Source organism: Etheostoma cragini, chromosome 11 (genome assembly GCF_013103735.1).
Source record: "Etheostoma cragini isolate CJK2018 chromosome 11, CSU_Ecrag_1.0, whole genome shotgun sequence".
Taxonomy (NCBI): Eukaryota; Metazoa; Chordata; class Actinopteri; order Perciformes; family Percidae; genus Etheostoma; species Etheostoma cragini.
The window spans coordinates 13,859,647-13,876,507 of NC_048417.1; the positions used below are offsets into that span (position 1 = coordinate 13,859,647).

The following is a 16,861-nucleotide window of genomic DNA, read 5'->3' on the forward strand; positions in this document are numbered from 1 at the left end:
TGAAACAATCTGACATTCACTTGTTTTCTTGCTTCCTATGCATACAGTTAGAAAGAGGTGTCAGAATAAATGATGAAAAGCTTTAATGTTATGACAATTTGTGTTAGTGTCTTCCATAAGCATATTTTTGAATATGAATCAAATTTAGTTCCACCACGAATTGTAGCAAGGGGGGATCCGCACTTATCTCATCCGCACATACAGTCCACAGTGAAACCCATCTCATTACTATTTCACATGTTCATGTCATAAAAAGCCCAGGCTTTGAGATGATGTCTTACTGCACATAGCAAATGTGTTTACGTGAATGTCCTCTGATCATTCCTTCTGAAATGATTTAAGGCTTGATGATTTAACGATTTACATAGTTGGCTGACAGATATCATCACTTTTTGATTATAGCTATGGTTTCTCAAACAGAGAGCGGCCATTTATGAATTATTAACTCTGCAGTTATCACATTATCGATAAAAGCAAAGCATGATCTGAACCATGAGGCTGAATCCTGAGTCTGTGCTTGAATGGCACAGACACGGTATACGCACTATGTCATTGAACACAGTGCTCATTAGACCAATAAGTATTTATCTATCTATCTATCTATCTATCTATCTATCTATCTATCTATCTATCTAGCTGTGTATATAAGCACTATCTATCTATCTATATAGCTCAAGCTGTAATTGCTGTGGTATGTGGCGTTGGTTCATGTGATGTACTGGTTCCTATAAGAAGAAACATTAAATCAATAGAATTAATAAAATAAAATAAAAATGTTTACTTAAAAAATCACTTAATCTGTTAAACCATTCTCAAAATAGTAAATTATAATTGTATATATTTTATTATTACATTTTTTTATGTGTAGCACCCACAATGCACGGCAGCCTTACAACACCAGAAGCTTACCACACATAGTTGTTGTTCATTTTCTGTAGATCAATTTATTGAATTATCAACTAATTGTTTTAGCTCAAAACTCTATTTACTATATCCTCTCCATTTCTATCTATCTTATTTTCCCTTCTTTTTTTCTGCCCAAGCTCCTTTTTTCTCAGTCTAGCATTTGTTTACACACACACACAACCACACACACACACACACACACACACACACACACACACACACACACACACACACACACACACACACACACACACACTCTTCCCTCTAAATCCAGTCTCTCAGCAGGGCAGGGATTATAGACATGGTTAAAACCTTTCCAGTGCTGCTGGCTTGATCCTCTGTGCCAAACAGAGACTAAAATGAGCTTCAGAAAGTTAGATAATCGGCCTCATCTACATGACTATCTCTCAGCTAATGTTTACAGAAAGAGGTACTCATTACATTACACTGTTAAACTTCGAGCCCCACCTGCCTGGATGATTGGGGAGATTAAATCTTAAAGACAATAACACATTCTGAAAACACTGAAAGTCAATATCAAGTCCACTATGTGACGTAGTAGCTTGTGGAATTTGCAAATAACCATTACTGGAGAACATGGAAGAATCAAGCAAAAGGAGCCAATCTCAAATCAGGCCTCATTAGTGCTGGAAAACATTTCCACGTCCATTTTCCTTTCATTTGCTCACCGCGGCCAACAGCTAAATTGACAGAGGAGTCTGTCCATTAGAAATGTACATTAAATGAAATTAAAACTTTTATGTATCATGATTACAGCCAGTGTATAATTTGGAAGAACCACAAGAAAGTAATTATGGGAGGTTTTATTGATCGTAGCATTATGGTATTTGCAAGAATAACATAAAAATATTTACTAGTCCTATCACAGTCTCCTCCTCATAGAGGTTAAAAGCTCTCGCCCGGTGCAGCTCAAATAAAGCAGACCACTCAGTAATAATATGGTCATGAAATCAATGCCAGCCCAATTGATCTTAATTAAAAGTATTCATTATAGCTAAGTCGGGCTCAATAAGCAGGAACACTAAAAGCACTTCAGATTGTAGAAGTTACTTTGCAAGTATTTTGACCTGAAGGCACTACAAGAAAAGTCAAGAGATCATCAAAGTTATTAGAATCAATGCTAAGTAGGACATGAATGCCTGCCCCAAATTCCATTGGCAATGCAACCCGTAGTTATTGAGACATTTTACTAAAAAAGAAAAATGTCAACATAATGGTGACACTTGAGGAAAAGTCAGGGATCACCAAAGTCATGAACCAAATTTGATGCCCATCCATCCAATAATTGTCGAGATATTAAAAGTGGGGGACAGACAGACTGACATTTCACATCCTTAAGCCATGCCTAACAACTGTGAAGGGATACAGTAATAGGAGCTAAAAGTGAGTAGTATCACTAGATAGTATTTGTATGTCAGAGCTTGTGAATAGCTGCTGACATCATTCATAATTCCCCCATGCTTCTTTTCCTTCACCCAGAGAGAGAGAGAGAGAGAGAGAGAGAGAGAGAGAGCTACCTCAGCAATTATTGTATTGCTCCAATAATGATGATGATGATGAAGGTGATGATGATGATGATAATGAGATTCCATAATGAGGATAAAAACTATTATGGCTTAAATTAAAATACATTTTGGGACATTAAATGACTGGACCGAGAGGATGGAAAGCTGAAGCTGTGTGTGCTTGTGCGTGTGCGTGTGCGTGTGCGTGTGTGTGTTGAAGTGACGAAAGACTCATAGCAGCTTGCAAAGCTCTCAGTGTCTCCAGCGCTGTGTTATGTGATGTGACATGTACTGTGGTTTCCCTTGCCAGCCTGTGTACTTGTGTCATTCCTCTAGCTGTATTATTAATTCAAAGACCATGCGAGTACACGCCTTGTCTCCTCCTCCGCTGTCTCGTGGAGAGATCTTTGAAAGCGAAAGATTAAAAGTAGGGCATAATTAGACAGAAGGATATTCACTATAATGGTAATTGAAGCTGTGCTGTCATATTACAATGTCTAATTGGTCTCAAATTACAGAAAAGCAATTACAACAGCAGAGAGTCGCTTACCATTGTAAAAGGATATTTAGATTTCATGTCTAACCTATACGTCTTGTCCAGTTATTGTGCGGCCATTTTTTTCTGTAGAGACACCAGAATCCAAACACCTCACTCAGAAGTGGCAGTAAATATAGTTGCATTTGTGCATTTCAACTATACTATACCATTAGGAGGTAGCATATGACATCTACTATTATTGTCACACAGTTATGGAGCTGCATCAACACTGCGTAAGTGCCACTTAAATCTTTGTTCTCTGCTGCCTGAGAAGCAGAGGAGGTCAAACAGGTGCCGTCCCACGAGCTGAAATGAGATGACAGATCTCATTAAAGATACACAGCCATTTAGATTTGAATAAAGATTGGGGCTATCCCTGGGATCCTTGGATAGCTCAGTTGGTAGAGTGGGTGCCCATATATAGAGGTTTACTCCCTGATGCAGCGTCCCAGGGTTTGACTCTGACCTGCGGCCCTTTGCTGCATGTCATTCCCCCTTTTCATGTCTTCAACTGTCCTGTCTAATAAAGGCCTAAAAATGCCAAAAAGTAATCTTTCAAAAAGATGGTGCCATCCCAGAGCTGCATCCCCAGCTGATACCTCTAGAGGTGCATTCAGCTTGTGATTTAGGTCTTGCCTCTGGTAAAGATTTTTTTCCCTCCCTGCTCTCATATGCGGCTGATCACTGCGGCAAGGCTACATTTTGTTTGTGATTCAGATGTTTGTGTCAGACTGAGGGGTGCACTGACATTACAAAGAACATAAAAGGCACTGAGGCCTTCGATGACCTGGCTTGCAATGTATTTCATATCCAAACAGTGTGTGCTGATATCAGCTTTAACATCATTTTGTTCGGATAAAGCAGTAGGTCATCTGAGACTTCCCTCCACACTCACTGTGTTCAGGCGGTACATGGTTCTGACTCTCATCGCCGCCTGCCGTACATGAAGCGGCTTCTTGTGTCTTAGCTCAGGAAGAATTTTCTGTGAGCTGCTTTGTTGTTGTTTTTAGCTTCAGGAAGTCCCAAAGTTGCAGAATTAGGTAATTAAATAATATTGTGCTTTTGTATACAATACCACACATTGTTCATCGTTGCCAAAACTTGACACCTACATTACACACAACCTAACTTGACCACTAACAGTTCAGTCTGAATCAGAAGGTGATGAGTTGTAACATTTCTTTGTAGTAAAAAAAACTGCACAAGAGACTCAAAATGTGGAAAAACAAAGGTAAGAAAGGTCGAAAGGTATCAGCTATTTTCTCATGTTATTTTATATTAGAATATATATATATATATATATTTTTTGGCAGCCATTTATTACACTAAATAAACAATGTAACTAGTAATAATAATACTGTACAGTTTAGTGTTGCCAGGAAAAAGAGCTTATAAAAACTTATACTCATTTTACAAATGTGCCCCCCTTCTTTAAGCATGTGCCCTAACCTGGTCCCCCCATTCAAAAGTTCATCTTGCCCCTGTACTCAAGCAGAGATGTGGTCTGTTAGGCTACGTATTTTCAACTTAACGTCCCCAAAGTTGTTTTTTCAAACTTGTAGTCTTCAGCTGATGTGACTTGACTTTGCGTAGCTCCCACTGGAGCAACAAAAAGCTTTATGCAACTGCTTTCCACGTGCTGTATGCAGCAGTACTCCCCCAAACCTGTAAACCGGCTCTGATGTGCAAAATCAGCACATTTCCCCCTTAAACATTGTTAAAGGGTCTTTAATGATTATTGTTGTGAGAAATTAGCCATTAAATCTTCCTTTGGATATGTGACATTTTCCTTTTATCCTGTCTAACTTATATAAAAGAAAGACTGAAACGTTTACCATTTGAAGGGCAATTGCTTCCCTTGTTATGTGCCACTCCCAGTACAAGTATTCTCCGTACATCATGTCAAGTGCTAGCAATGCCAGCTTCCTGACAAGTAAATGAAAGGTCCCATCGTTCTTCTTGTTTCTTCCCAGGTGACACCCTCTGTCCCCATTCCGTCACCATCAAAAGCTGAACAAGATGCAGAGAACCTCAAAAACGGTCCATTATGGGCTGCCAGGGGGAGCGCAGACACCATTAAGGCATGGTATCGGTTACAAATAATGCATGTCTCCAGTCTCAATCTCATCTTGTCTGTGAGAAACGGGACAGCGCAGAGATGTAAAGATGCTCCACAGAGACCTTGCATGCTGAATAACACCCTCGCTCTTACAGACCAAGGACATCTGCTCACCAGAGAGATGGTGAAGACAGGATTCAGGCAAGAACTGGACACATTATCCCACTCTAAAGTCATTAAAAAGCGGTTAGATCAGCTGGAACAGACCTACTGCATTTGCGTTCAAAGCACACCAGACTTGTATGCCCCGTTCATTGCAGCATATTGTGATTGTCTTTATTGTTCTGCTTTTGGAATTTTACAGTTCATAAAGTGGAATGATAAAGGAGAGTTCTTATGAGTCTCAATCACCTAACGGCTGGTAATATCAATGTCTCTTTTATTTACTGCTGAAATTAAAGACCACAGGGATGGAGGAAGTCATTAGTTAGAGAAGTGATTTCTCTTTAAACATCTTATCACATGGTGAATGGTGCAGAACTCAAGGTTGTCTCACAAAGTTAAGCACATAGCACTTATTGTAACCTCTCTAAAGGAGTAAAAGATGCACTAATCAAGATTAATGATAATTAAATGCATTTTTTCTTGTAACACAGTGAGAAGCCAACTTGTTCAGAAAATCCTTCCCCCCAAGCTTGCACTACACTGCATTATCTCCCTGTTTTAGATTTTTATAATGAAAGATGCAGATAACAAAATGTAACATGCTGGATTTTGGTTGATTAAGATCACAATCACTGAAATGGGTTCAACTCCTATCTCTTAAACATTATACGTATCTGTGCAGACACAATTAAAAGTAAAAAGTCATTGTTGCAAAGTGCAAGCTTTTGCCAAGCACCTCACACAAAGTCTACAGAAGTTCACAGATAAAAGGCTGGATGACAGCGAGCTTGAATTGTTGGCCTTTTTTTATTCAAACGACGATGAAGGTCGATGCTGAACCGATACCAGCTCATCCGCTTTCCCGGCCGTGACAATCTCAAGATGTAAAAATTTTTAAAGGCTCCCTCTTTTATTATGAGATGCCATTAAGTTCTGAGGCGTTTATGTCTTTTTAATGAGAGAGCTAAATTGCCTTCATACGCAGTGATTTTTGTGCAAATGAAAGCCTTGCAGACTATGAATGTCAAGTAGACGACTAAATGTTCTCCGGCACATTGTGGGGCCACGGGCTGCAGCATCAGGATTCACACTGACGACCACGTGAAGAGTACTGCTGGCAAATGTTTAAATTGTGATGAACAAGATACAGAAGTCGACTAGCACGCAACGTTGTCATTGTAGTGCGTGTCACAAGAATGATGTAAGATCTGAATACTTGCGTCAGTGCAACAGTCAGACTGTACCAAATATTCATTCGGCTGTATCCTTTTCATCAGGACTGACAAGACACTGCTGAGTTATATCCAAAATGTCTTCACACAGCCAGGATTTTGATACAGCAGATGGTTTCAGTCACGTAATACTTTTTTATCTACTGTACATGCAGCATATCTGCATACATGGGTTCACACCTTGTGGTAAACAGCTAACTATGGTGTCATCCTGCACAACGTCTCATCTCTGTTTTTTCCTGCATCTACTATGTGTGTTTGTGTGTGTGCGCGCGTCAGTCGGTCTGAAATATTTTTGCATGGTTTTTCGCTGTACATTTTGTTGGTAAATGTGAGATTTTTGAGTCGAACACGACTCTTGGGCTATTTGCTCACGCAGTTGTTTACAAAGTGGTGAACCTCTCCCCATCCTTGCTTGTAAACAACTAAGCCATTTGCGGAGGCTCCCTTTATACCCAATCATGACCAGTTAACCTGTTACCTTGTGGAATGTTCCAAACAGGTGTTTTTTTTAGCATTCCTCAACTTTCCCAGTCTTTTGTTGCCCCGGTCCCAGCTTTTTTGGAACGTGTTCCAGGCATTCAATTCAAAATGAGTGAATATTTGCAAAAAATATATATAAAGTTTATCAGTTTGAATGTTAAATATCTTGTATTTGTAGTGTATTCAATAGAATATAGTCTGAAAAGAATTTTAATTTCTTTGAATTTTGACTGAACTGTCCACTCCAGCCCCACCACTACACACATGTGATTGGAACAAAATAATGCCTTGTAATAGGCCAAACCCTGCACATCATCACTGGTCAACATGTCTCTTCATGTTGTTATCAAGTGAGCACAATGAAATACAAGTTATGTTTTTAACTTTTATACTATTGCATTTAACTGACCAGTACATCAACCGGGTTTTTTTCAAACAATGGTACTCCTTACAATGTTAAACGACTACATGAGATTTTCAGGAGCACTACATATGTAAACATACTTTCTTAGAGGCAGGGCTGATAACATTATATAAACTGTGTTTGTGCTCTCAGTAGCCCTGTTTTCTAATATACTTCATGTTACCATGGTTTTCAATAAAATAAACTGAGTTCATACCACAGGAGCAGCTTGCAACATGTTCCACTCTTTGATTTCACATCTTAAAATACAAAACCATTAAAGCCTGAAATTGATTACTGGGAGACATCAGACATCACCATGTTGCTTTCTTTTCTCATAAACCTTCATCATTACCGTGATTTACCTGAATGAGGAGTCTCTTGGAAAAGCCCATAAAAATAAAGAGTGAAGAAGGAGAGTAATGGTTGTTTATATTCAGTGCTTCAAGTGGAGGCCAGTGAGGTGAGACAATGCACAGCATTGCGGGAGAGAAACACAGGAGATACGGAGGAAGATTGACAAGTGAAATCAGCAGAGTGATTAATGTAACAACCTTTAAGAAAGGGTTATGGATCCGTAGGAAACACTAATGTCTAACTCTAATGTAGAACATGGAGAAGAAGCCAAGAGGAGAAAAGGGCAGGAGTCAAGTGAAGTGCAAAATTTCCGGAATACCGCATTCTCATGGCGTACTGTACTCCATGCTCCTGGAAACATCTCAACCTTTGGTATATTTTGCCTTCTTAGTGATGATACTGAATGTTGAATGTATGAACTATAATTAATTTAAATAAGTTGTAGTATTTTATGACCAATGTGACATAACATTCTTGCTATTTTGCACACTAACGTCTGTGTAGCTGTACTTATTGTTGTCAGACATCAGTAACAGTAAAGTGGCCCTGGTAATGTTAAGTAAATTACCGATAGCAGCATGTTACATTTGTATTTTTTAAGGTGGATTTGTTTATTACAGAAGAGTTTTTCTCATTAAAGCATCTCAAAAAGAAGAAGAAAATGTATAATTGAATGTATAATGTTGAGTGTCTCAAAGTGCCATTGTGGGAATAAACACCACAGTGTACTGTAGGGAAAGCAGTAAGAATTTTAGTATATATAGAATCAAAATGGGATTTCAGTTATTTAGCAGCGTACCGTGATGTAACTGTGATGTTACATGTTATTTACAATGCCTGTCTCTCTCAACTGTGACTATAGTACTGTCTACGGGCAACGGCAGTAAAACGGTGTTTTAAAATGTTTTTCTTAATACTCTTGGGTTGCAGAGGAGCAATGGAAAGAGATCAATGTGGATACATTTTGAGAACAATCAGAGAAGTCAGTAGACTTTAAACAAGTAGAACACACTCACACACACATGCACACACGCACACACACACACAAACACACACACATGCACACACGCACACACACACACACACATACACAGTGTCTACCACTCCCCTCCTAACATCAGTCAGTCCAATTGTACTGGGACATGGTCTGTCTTTACTAATTTACTGCTGACTGTGTTAGCCTTTGCTCTTAACAACTTTCTGCCCGGCTCACAGAAATATATTGTTTTGCTTTTCCCTATTGTCTAGCCCACCCTCAAGCACCTGCAACGATATCAACTCCCACACATGAATCCAGATGAGTGAATTCAGCAACATGCACTCAGGCTGATAGTACAATGTCCCTTATAGCAGCCTGCAATCAGGGAGATGCCGTGGGCTAAAATTGTGTCATCAGGGCTAATTACGGTCAATTAAAAGCAAGTTTCCTGTCACTCTGACATTGGCTAAAACAGTTCCTTTTGTGGGTTTAGTGGCTGTTTAAGTGGCAATATGTACAGGGAGATGGCTTGTTTTGTTAGCCATACAAGTTGCATTGCACTATAATGTCAGTCTTCCTGTTGTGCAATACATTAGAAGGATTGCCAAACAATTTGGTACACACATTCATGTGCCACTCAGGATGGTTTGTAGCTCATACAAGTATTATAACTTGATTCTCTGACTTTTCCACAAGCGCCATTATCAGATCCAGATTTTTATTTGTCCAATCATTTGGTTCCAAATACCTGCACAATTTATGAAATTGTAATTATTTGTGTTTAATGGTAATTAGTAAATTTGCTAAACTAACTTGTTGAACATGGTAAACACTATACTTGCTAAAAATCAGCATCATCATGTTAGTAATTAGCATTTAGCTTAAAACACTGTTGTTCCATACAAAGTTGCTATGGCTATTGACTTTTTGTCCTACTTTTAAACTAAATACTAATTGTAACAGCTTATGTTTACATCAATATTTGGTGGTATATCATCTCTTTCTCAGCCGTTGTTTTAAACTGCTGTTTTTTAAATGTATCAGTCAAACATAGCTTTCATGCATGCTTTATTGATCAAACTCTTACCACATCTACATCTATTCAAATTATACCAAGCTTCAGTTTTCCCATCTGCTGCAGCACCGTTGTCTGGTTCATTCCTTGCTTTAGTTTCCACTTTTATCTGCACTTTTGAATTCCTTTTCCATCTCTGCTCAATGGCTCCAATTTAGTGTATGCTCGAGTGAAGTCGGGCCGCTGCTGGTTTAGAGATGAGTATTCTAGTGTGGAATGAGTTGCAATATGGCATCCATCCAGTATTGATCCAAGATTAAGAAGAGTTCAACAGGGATCTTGATTCCAGGTGGGGGGGGGGGTCCAAGTCCCCCTCAGTGTAGGAATATGCAAATGTTTGTTTTACTGATACATATAACATGTAGCTCCTTGTTAAAGACTTGATAAAGAAAATCTAGAGAAATACATAGTGTGTGTTCACTTTTACAAAACATGCTTCTCCTTTTTTTCAACCAGGTAGAAAAAATGTCAACACACTATGATATTCTGGGAAATATTGGGATGTGGCTCTGTCACACTGTTGCCATACAAGACAGTATATTTTTACAACGTCTAATTCTAGCTGCTTCCTACAGTATGTGTCGTGCTTTTATAACAAGGATCTGCTGGAAAGCAGCATCACAGTCTAAACTTTTGTAAAACTCTTGAAAGGGAGTGTCTATTGAGTCTAAGAGTTGATGATGCAGGCCAGAGGTAAGAAAAGCCTGATAACTCACCCTCGTCAGCCATCTGTATCACTCAGGGAAAGCCTCCTGGAGACAGCTCTGCAGACCCGCTGATCCTGATGCATTTTGACACTGATGGTGCACACACACCTGACCTTTGGGCTGTCGAGTACACTCAAACAACACTTGCTGCATGTGTTTATGTCCCAGAGAAAGGCTAATGAGGATGTATCTGCAACTGTTGGTATCTGCAGCCCGCCAACTCTCGGAACAAGTGCCAGGATGCAGCTGCTGCCACCGGGGCTGTAATCACAGCTTCTTGTCTGACTCATATTGGGTAACTGTCAGCGGTAGAAATTTTAGGACCAATCTTCCTTAGATAAACTCGAGACACAGTATTGGCTTGTGGTTTGTTCATTTAAATAATGTTGGAAACTTGAAAACACTCAAACATTTTCTTTGATATCTCATACCATTACTATAGCCTTGCTTCGCCCTCCTATGTACTTCAGCTCAATTTTCATTTTCCTTCAGTAATATGTTTGGGTTTGCGGTAAATTCCTGAGTTTTCCCTGGTAAAATCTTTGCCAGTCCAATCAGCAAACAGAGGGAGCAGCTGAGAACAATGACATTGAGGTGGTCACTTGTTGGAGTTGTAGTTTTGTAATGGCGACGGAGAAAGATCCGAGCGAATCTATTCAACGCTGGCGATTATCCAGAAGTTAAAGCCAGAGGAGAAAATAAAATCTTTGCTGAGTTTTGTTTATGGCTATGATATTGTTGCCCTCTTCTCCATGGGGTTCTGGAAAAGTTTTGTTTTCCACATTGCTCCTTTAACTAGTAGCAATGCTAAGCCAAGGTCAGGACCAAATGTTAGTGATTGGTTATGGCATATCTAGAGTGGTTCTGGGCAGATCCAATAGTTTTAAACTTTGAGTACCCGCCTTCAAGTAAGTTAACACTTGTCAATGGAGAGTACCCAGACTCTCTGTACAAATGAAATGTACCCGAGTCTGGTAGGACCAAGGGGGTAAGCCTCTCCTCTCTAAGCGTATGGCGCCATTTAAATGCTACAAAGCAATCACCTGCAATTTGCATTCCACTGACCGCCATTCATTTTTACGTCACTTTCACAGCGAATTACTTTATATCTGAAGCGTTTAAAGACTAAATTTGTCGATTGTTTATTTCTAATAAAACACAACAATGTATAAAAGGCTGCCTCACCTTGTTTCTCACGTTATAGCTCCGTAGCAGACGTTAATGACTGTGACATAACCAAGCAACTTGCTGTCGCATAGTCGACAAGTCACCTTATTGTCAGGAGAAGCTCACCGACAGTTTTGACTTACGTAAGCTGTTTAGGTTTAATTACTTAGGTGAACTACCATTTTAGTTAGCAGTAATTAGCCTGTGTCTATGTTTTCTCCCAACATATACCTACGCTGTCCGTCTCTTTAAGATTGGGAATGATTGAGATTTATCTTGGCACAGCTACTTACATCTTTCAGACAGGTTGCTCACATCACATCTATGTTGTCAAGTTCAGTTGGAGGCAGCGCAGTAATGCTCAGCACTCACTGGAAAAGTGCTTTTTTTTCCTTCACTGGTCTTTGTCCAGAGCAACGGGATCTGTTGGTCCATTTCTTTAAACGTCTACCATTTAAAGTAAGGCTACCATTCCTGTGCCCTGGCAGAATACTATTCTCTCAGTGTACAAAACCCCTGTCATGTTCTGAGTTAAAAAAAAAAGATCAATCCTTTATCAAAATCAACCAATCAATTAATTATTTTTTATTGTTTCAGCTCCTTGAGACAGGTCTCTACATCTTCATCAGTGACTCAGATTCTGATAATGGCCGTGATGTTATCTTACTGTTAAAGCTGATTTAACAGAACTGGTCAAGACAAAAATGGAACAAGTAGTTGTGAAAAAAGAAATACAAAAGTTCAAGAAAGAGTATATTCTCCCTTAAAAACGACCTGTATGAAGTTTGGACAAAGTACTCCAGTGTGAACCCATCCCTGAAGGACAAGAACAACAGGATACTGTATACATAGTTTTTTTGTTTCCACTCTTGGGTGAGACTGTGTGGATGTTTGTGTGTGTGTTGAAAGAAGTGAAGCAGCACCGAGAACAGCTTTGGAGTCAGTGTGAAACCTCAGAGCCGCACTCCACTTTATCTGCCCTGACTGTTCCCTGGGGAGGGGGTGACATCATTAAATATTCACATGGCACTCACAGGACATCACTGTAGGAAAGGTTTACCTGGTCAACACCTGTCCAATCTTTGTTTTCCATCAGAGTGTGCTTTGACATACCTATGGTTCAGCAGAGTAGATCTCCTTGGAGGCCTCCTCTGTGTGGGCTGTCACTCTGGTTCTGATTTGAACCAGTTTTATTTGACATTTTTACTTTTTTAAGAAACTGTTTTGCTTCCTTGACTAAAAAGCTTGAATTAACCTTGGTTGACACTTCTGAAAAACTGCTGAATCTATACAGGTATTTACCTTCCACATTCACTTGCTATCGTTTTGCAATGATTGGGGACATACTCTACTCACTCCCTAGGGTTGTATAAAAAATAATAGCACTCATTTACCAGTTTTTCACCACTAAAATGCCAGCCAAATGTTAAATGGCGTGCTGTTATTTGGTGACAACAAATGATACCCAGTAGGTAGTAGGATACCCAGTTAAAAGTGCAACAGATGTGAGGCACCAAAACTGAAACCTCATTATTTTCTAACAGTGACATGTTTGGGATTCAGTTTGGTCCCGGGTATGTGTCCATGGATAACCATTACGTCTTGATTCCCAATTATTCTCCATGATGGCAGTTGGGAGAAAGCAATGGAAGCGGTTTTAGCTCAATTTTGTAAAATCATTACTCTGATGCAATTTGCAAGGGCAATATATGAAGACTCTATAATAATCTCATTAGTGAGACTTCCAGTTTGCCAATTAGCATACAACCTTGAAGTTTTATACACAGACAAAAGTCACCATCTGTCATCACAATGGTGGGCAGCCCTCTGTGAAGATGATGTGCTCACAGCTCTCTAACTGTGTTTGTTTTGGCTTCAGGAACTTCTACTACATCACCATGCTGCGAGACCCAGTCTCCCGCTACCTGAGTGAGTGGAAGCACGTCCAGCGCGGAGCCACGTGGAAGACCGCTCTCCATATGTGTGATGGACGCTCGCCCACCCAGGACGAGCTGCCCACCTGCTATAGTGGGGATGACTGGTCCGGTGTCACCCTGACTGAGTTCATGAACTGCCCGTCCAACCTGGCCAATAATCGGCAGGTCCGCATGCTGGCTGACCTCAGCTTGGTGGGCTGCTACAACTTATCCTCTATGAACGAGAGCCAGCGTAACCACATCCTTTTGAGCAGCGCCATGAGCAACCTGAAGAACATGGCTTTCTACGGCCTGACTGAGTTTCAACGCAAGACGCAGTACCTGTTTGAGCGGACGTTCAGCCTGCGCTTCATTTCCGCTTTCATGCAGATCAACAGCACGCGAGCTGCCAACGTGGACCTGAGCGAGCCTGTGCGCAGGCGCATCGAGGAGCTCAACTATTTGGACGTGCAGTTGTACGAGTACGCGAAGGACCTGTTCCTCCAGCGTTTCCAGTTCACCCGCCAGAGGGAGCACCAGGAGGTGCGCTTGAAGAGGCGTGAGGAGAGGCGTTGGCTGAGGGAGCAAAGAGAGCAGGGCAGGCCATGGCCAGCCAAACACAGAGAGGGAGGAAATGGAGGCGGAAGAATGGAAGGAGGGTTGGAGAAAGGGACTGACGTTGACTTCCAAACCACCACTGAGGACTACACAAGCCAAGTGGTCCGTTGGTGAGGCTCTGATCGAAAGAGAGAGGAGCAAGAAAGAGATTCCTCACAGACTTGTTTAAACCTTTGACTCTCTCTCACACATCCTTAGACTCTCTCTTTCTTTCTCACCATTAACTTGTCTCCCGCATCTGTTTGTTTCTCAGCTTCAGTGTGATCCAAGTGCGCTGCTGTTTCTTTATGAAGGCTGCCAAGTCTGTGAGTCTCACAGTAGATCTGCCTTGGATTGCCCTTTGGTGTCTTAAATCTTGAAATGCTGTTTATACATTTTTTTAATACACTCATGTCATTTTGTTCATTAGATTTTTGCCTTGGTTATTTATGTGTTGTATAATAAGACAGTAAACTAAGGTGTAAGAAGAAGAAAAAAAGCTGCCATAGACTGCATTGCTTATATAATTGATTTTGACATTCAAAGCAACTTTGATGAATGTTATCATAGTCTTAGTTGCAACGGGTACAAAAACCATTTGAAAGGTGTAGTTGTAGAAGAACTGATGGTTGCATGTCACACATCCACACTATATTGACAATTGGGGAGAGTGATGTCCAAAAGGTATGCAGTACTGGAAGCCAAAGTTTCCAAAAACACAATGTATTTATCGTATTTTTATTTAATGACAATGAAACCCTCTCTAACTATCATGTTGTATGCATGCTATGCCCATGTTTTTAACCAAATTTTAGAAGACTAGGTCTGATGCTTATATTTTGGTTACAGTTCAATAGATATTATTTTCTCAAGTGATATACCTAGCAGACATCAACACGTCTCCCTCCCAAGATAACATGCACACACACAGCTAAAATTACACAGTCAAAACGAGGGCATCTTGCTTAGCAAAAAAACTATATCGTTCCCCGTACAGTGAGTAGAACATTTTGCTTTTTACATGAGAAAAGGAAAGTTATTTGTGATGAGAAAGGCATATTTTGTGAGTAATTCATTTTTGAAGTGGTGGGTTGCAGAAATAAAAAGTTGGTAAATAGTACAGGTGATGAAATGTGTCAGTGTGGCTGTGTGTGGCCGGACTGTGAATTAGACGATCAGCATTCAGCTCTCACGGCCCTCCCCGTCACACTGGCTGCTTTTACATGTTTGTAGAGCTGAGGGCAACTGCACTGTGGGCAGCAAAAACACTTTAATGCCAGCAGAGTGCCGGCCTACAAAGACCAGCTTGAAAGCAGGTAGTCGAGATATAAAACATGTCTGTCTATTCCTCTGCCCGATATTTTCCATTCCCTCAAATCCAATCAGCGTAGCAACATGTGAAGATTGAAGAGAAAGCTTGTTTTATCTGCTTAAATAGGCTTAAGTGATGCATTTTATGCCTCTTATCTCATATTTACTAAAATCCCTACTTATTAAATTAAATGTTAACTAAATGTCAACATTGAAGTGGTAGAGCTGTTGCTATTTTAACAGTAATTTCTCATGTTTCTTCGCTGATTGCAGTTACTTATTAATACCTAGGATGGCACGGTTTTGTTTTTATTTTAAGGAATCACCTGTGGTTTGTCTTGAGTGATTCATTCAGCTCGTGAAGTGAATGTGTTGAATGAATACAGGTTTGAGCTGTCAGGAGTTGTACGGGTGCACTTGTCTGTACGGATGCACTTAGTCTGAGTTCAGTGAGTGTATGGATGGATGGAAAAGAACAAAGACTAGGTGTATAGCACATTGATAACACTTGAGCTACAGTTCTGAATATTTAATCACTGTGTAGAATTTCTAGCAGAATTCATGAAGTTAGAGTTGTAGCAGTGACCTAGATTGGTGATAAAAGTTTATTTCATGTCAAATGATTGTAAAGGTTTATTTGGAGTTTTTTTCCTCTCCATTTTAAACTCTATACATTTCAAAGGCGTTTTGAACTAAAGCTATAGTTTTGCCAACTTTACATGCAACATGAAAATGTTGCTTATATGTTTAAATAAATGTTAAATTCTGGGAAAATGTTTCTGTTCATAATTAATTAATTATTCATTTTACCCGCAGAAACTCTAAGTGGGTGTGGTTTGATCAGATTTTAGTGCCAAAATGTCAATGTAAAAATACTCCAGGCAAGTAACTCCCTTCCATTCAAAATCCTACTAAAAAGTAGGAAGGAAAAAAAATGTAATGTTCATGTAAGACCCCATCGCTCAAAGTAATGAGCTGAAAATATGTTTAAGCGGGCCTTTTAGTAAAACGTGAATGCAGGATAATTACTTATAAAAGGGTATTCTATGGATACGCAAGCATTTTAACATGTCATAGTAGGTAAAGCACAGGTGTAAATAATAAAATGAATGATGACTGAATTCCATTTGAATTTCACTTCATCAGTTTCAGGATTCTGGCAGTGATATTGTATTGTTAATGTTATTAGTGACGCCTGTATTTTTTCTATGGCAGGTCAAAATGTTATTATGGAGATTTTTCTTAGGTAAAGAATCTAAAGAGTATCTGAATACTGTTTTAACCACAGACAGAATGTGTGCATTAACTGCTAATTCTATAGCTAAGTGCCAAATAGCTGATAAAACACACAATGATAATGAAACCCTAATGAAACTTGATGTTGTAAATGGGCTATATACCTAAGTTATTTGTGTGTGTGTGTGTGTGTCAGTGCCTGCG

At 39.7% G+C, this 16,861-nt stretch overlaps 1 protein-coding gene across 1 annotated transcript in view; it reads left to right on the plus strand.

Moving 5' to 3' along the window:
• The window catches only part of hs6st3b (heparan sulfate 6-O-sulfotransferase 3b), a 64,270-nt gene extending 48,087 nt beyond the window's left edge, over positions 1 to 16,183 (plus strand). The window contains exon 2 of the mRNA XM_034885434.1: positions 13,477 to 16,183. Within this exon, the coding sequence (XP_034741325.1) occupies positions 13,477 to 14,245 (769 nt within the window). The 3' untranslated portion in view covers positions 14,246 to 16,183. The remainder of the gene's footprint in view (positions 1 to 13,476) is intronic.
• Positions 16,184 to 16,861: the final 678 nt, after the last annotated feature.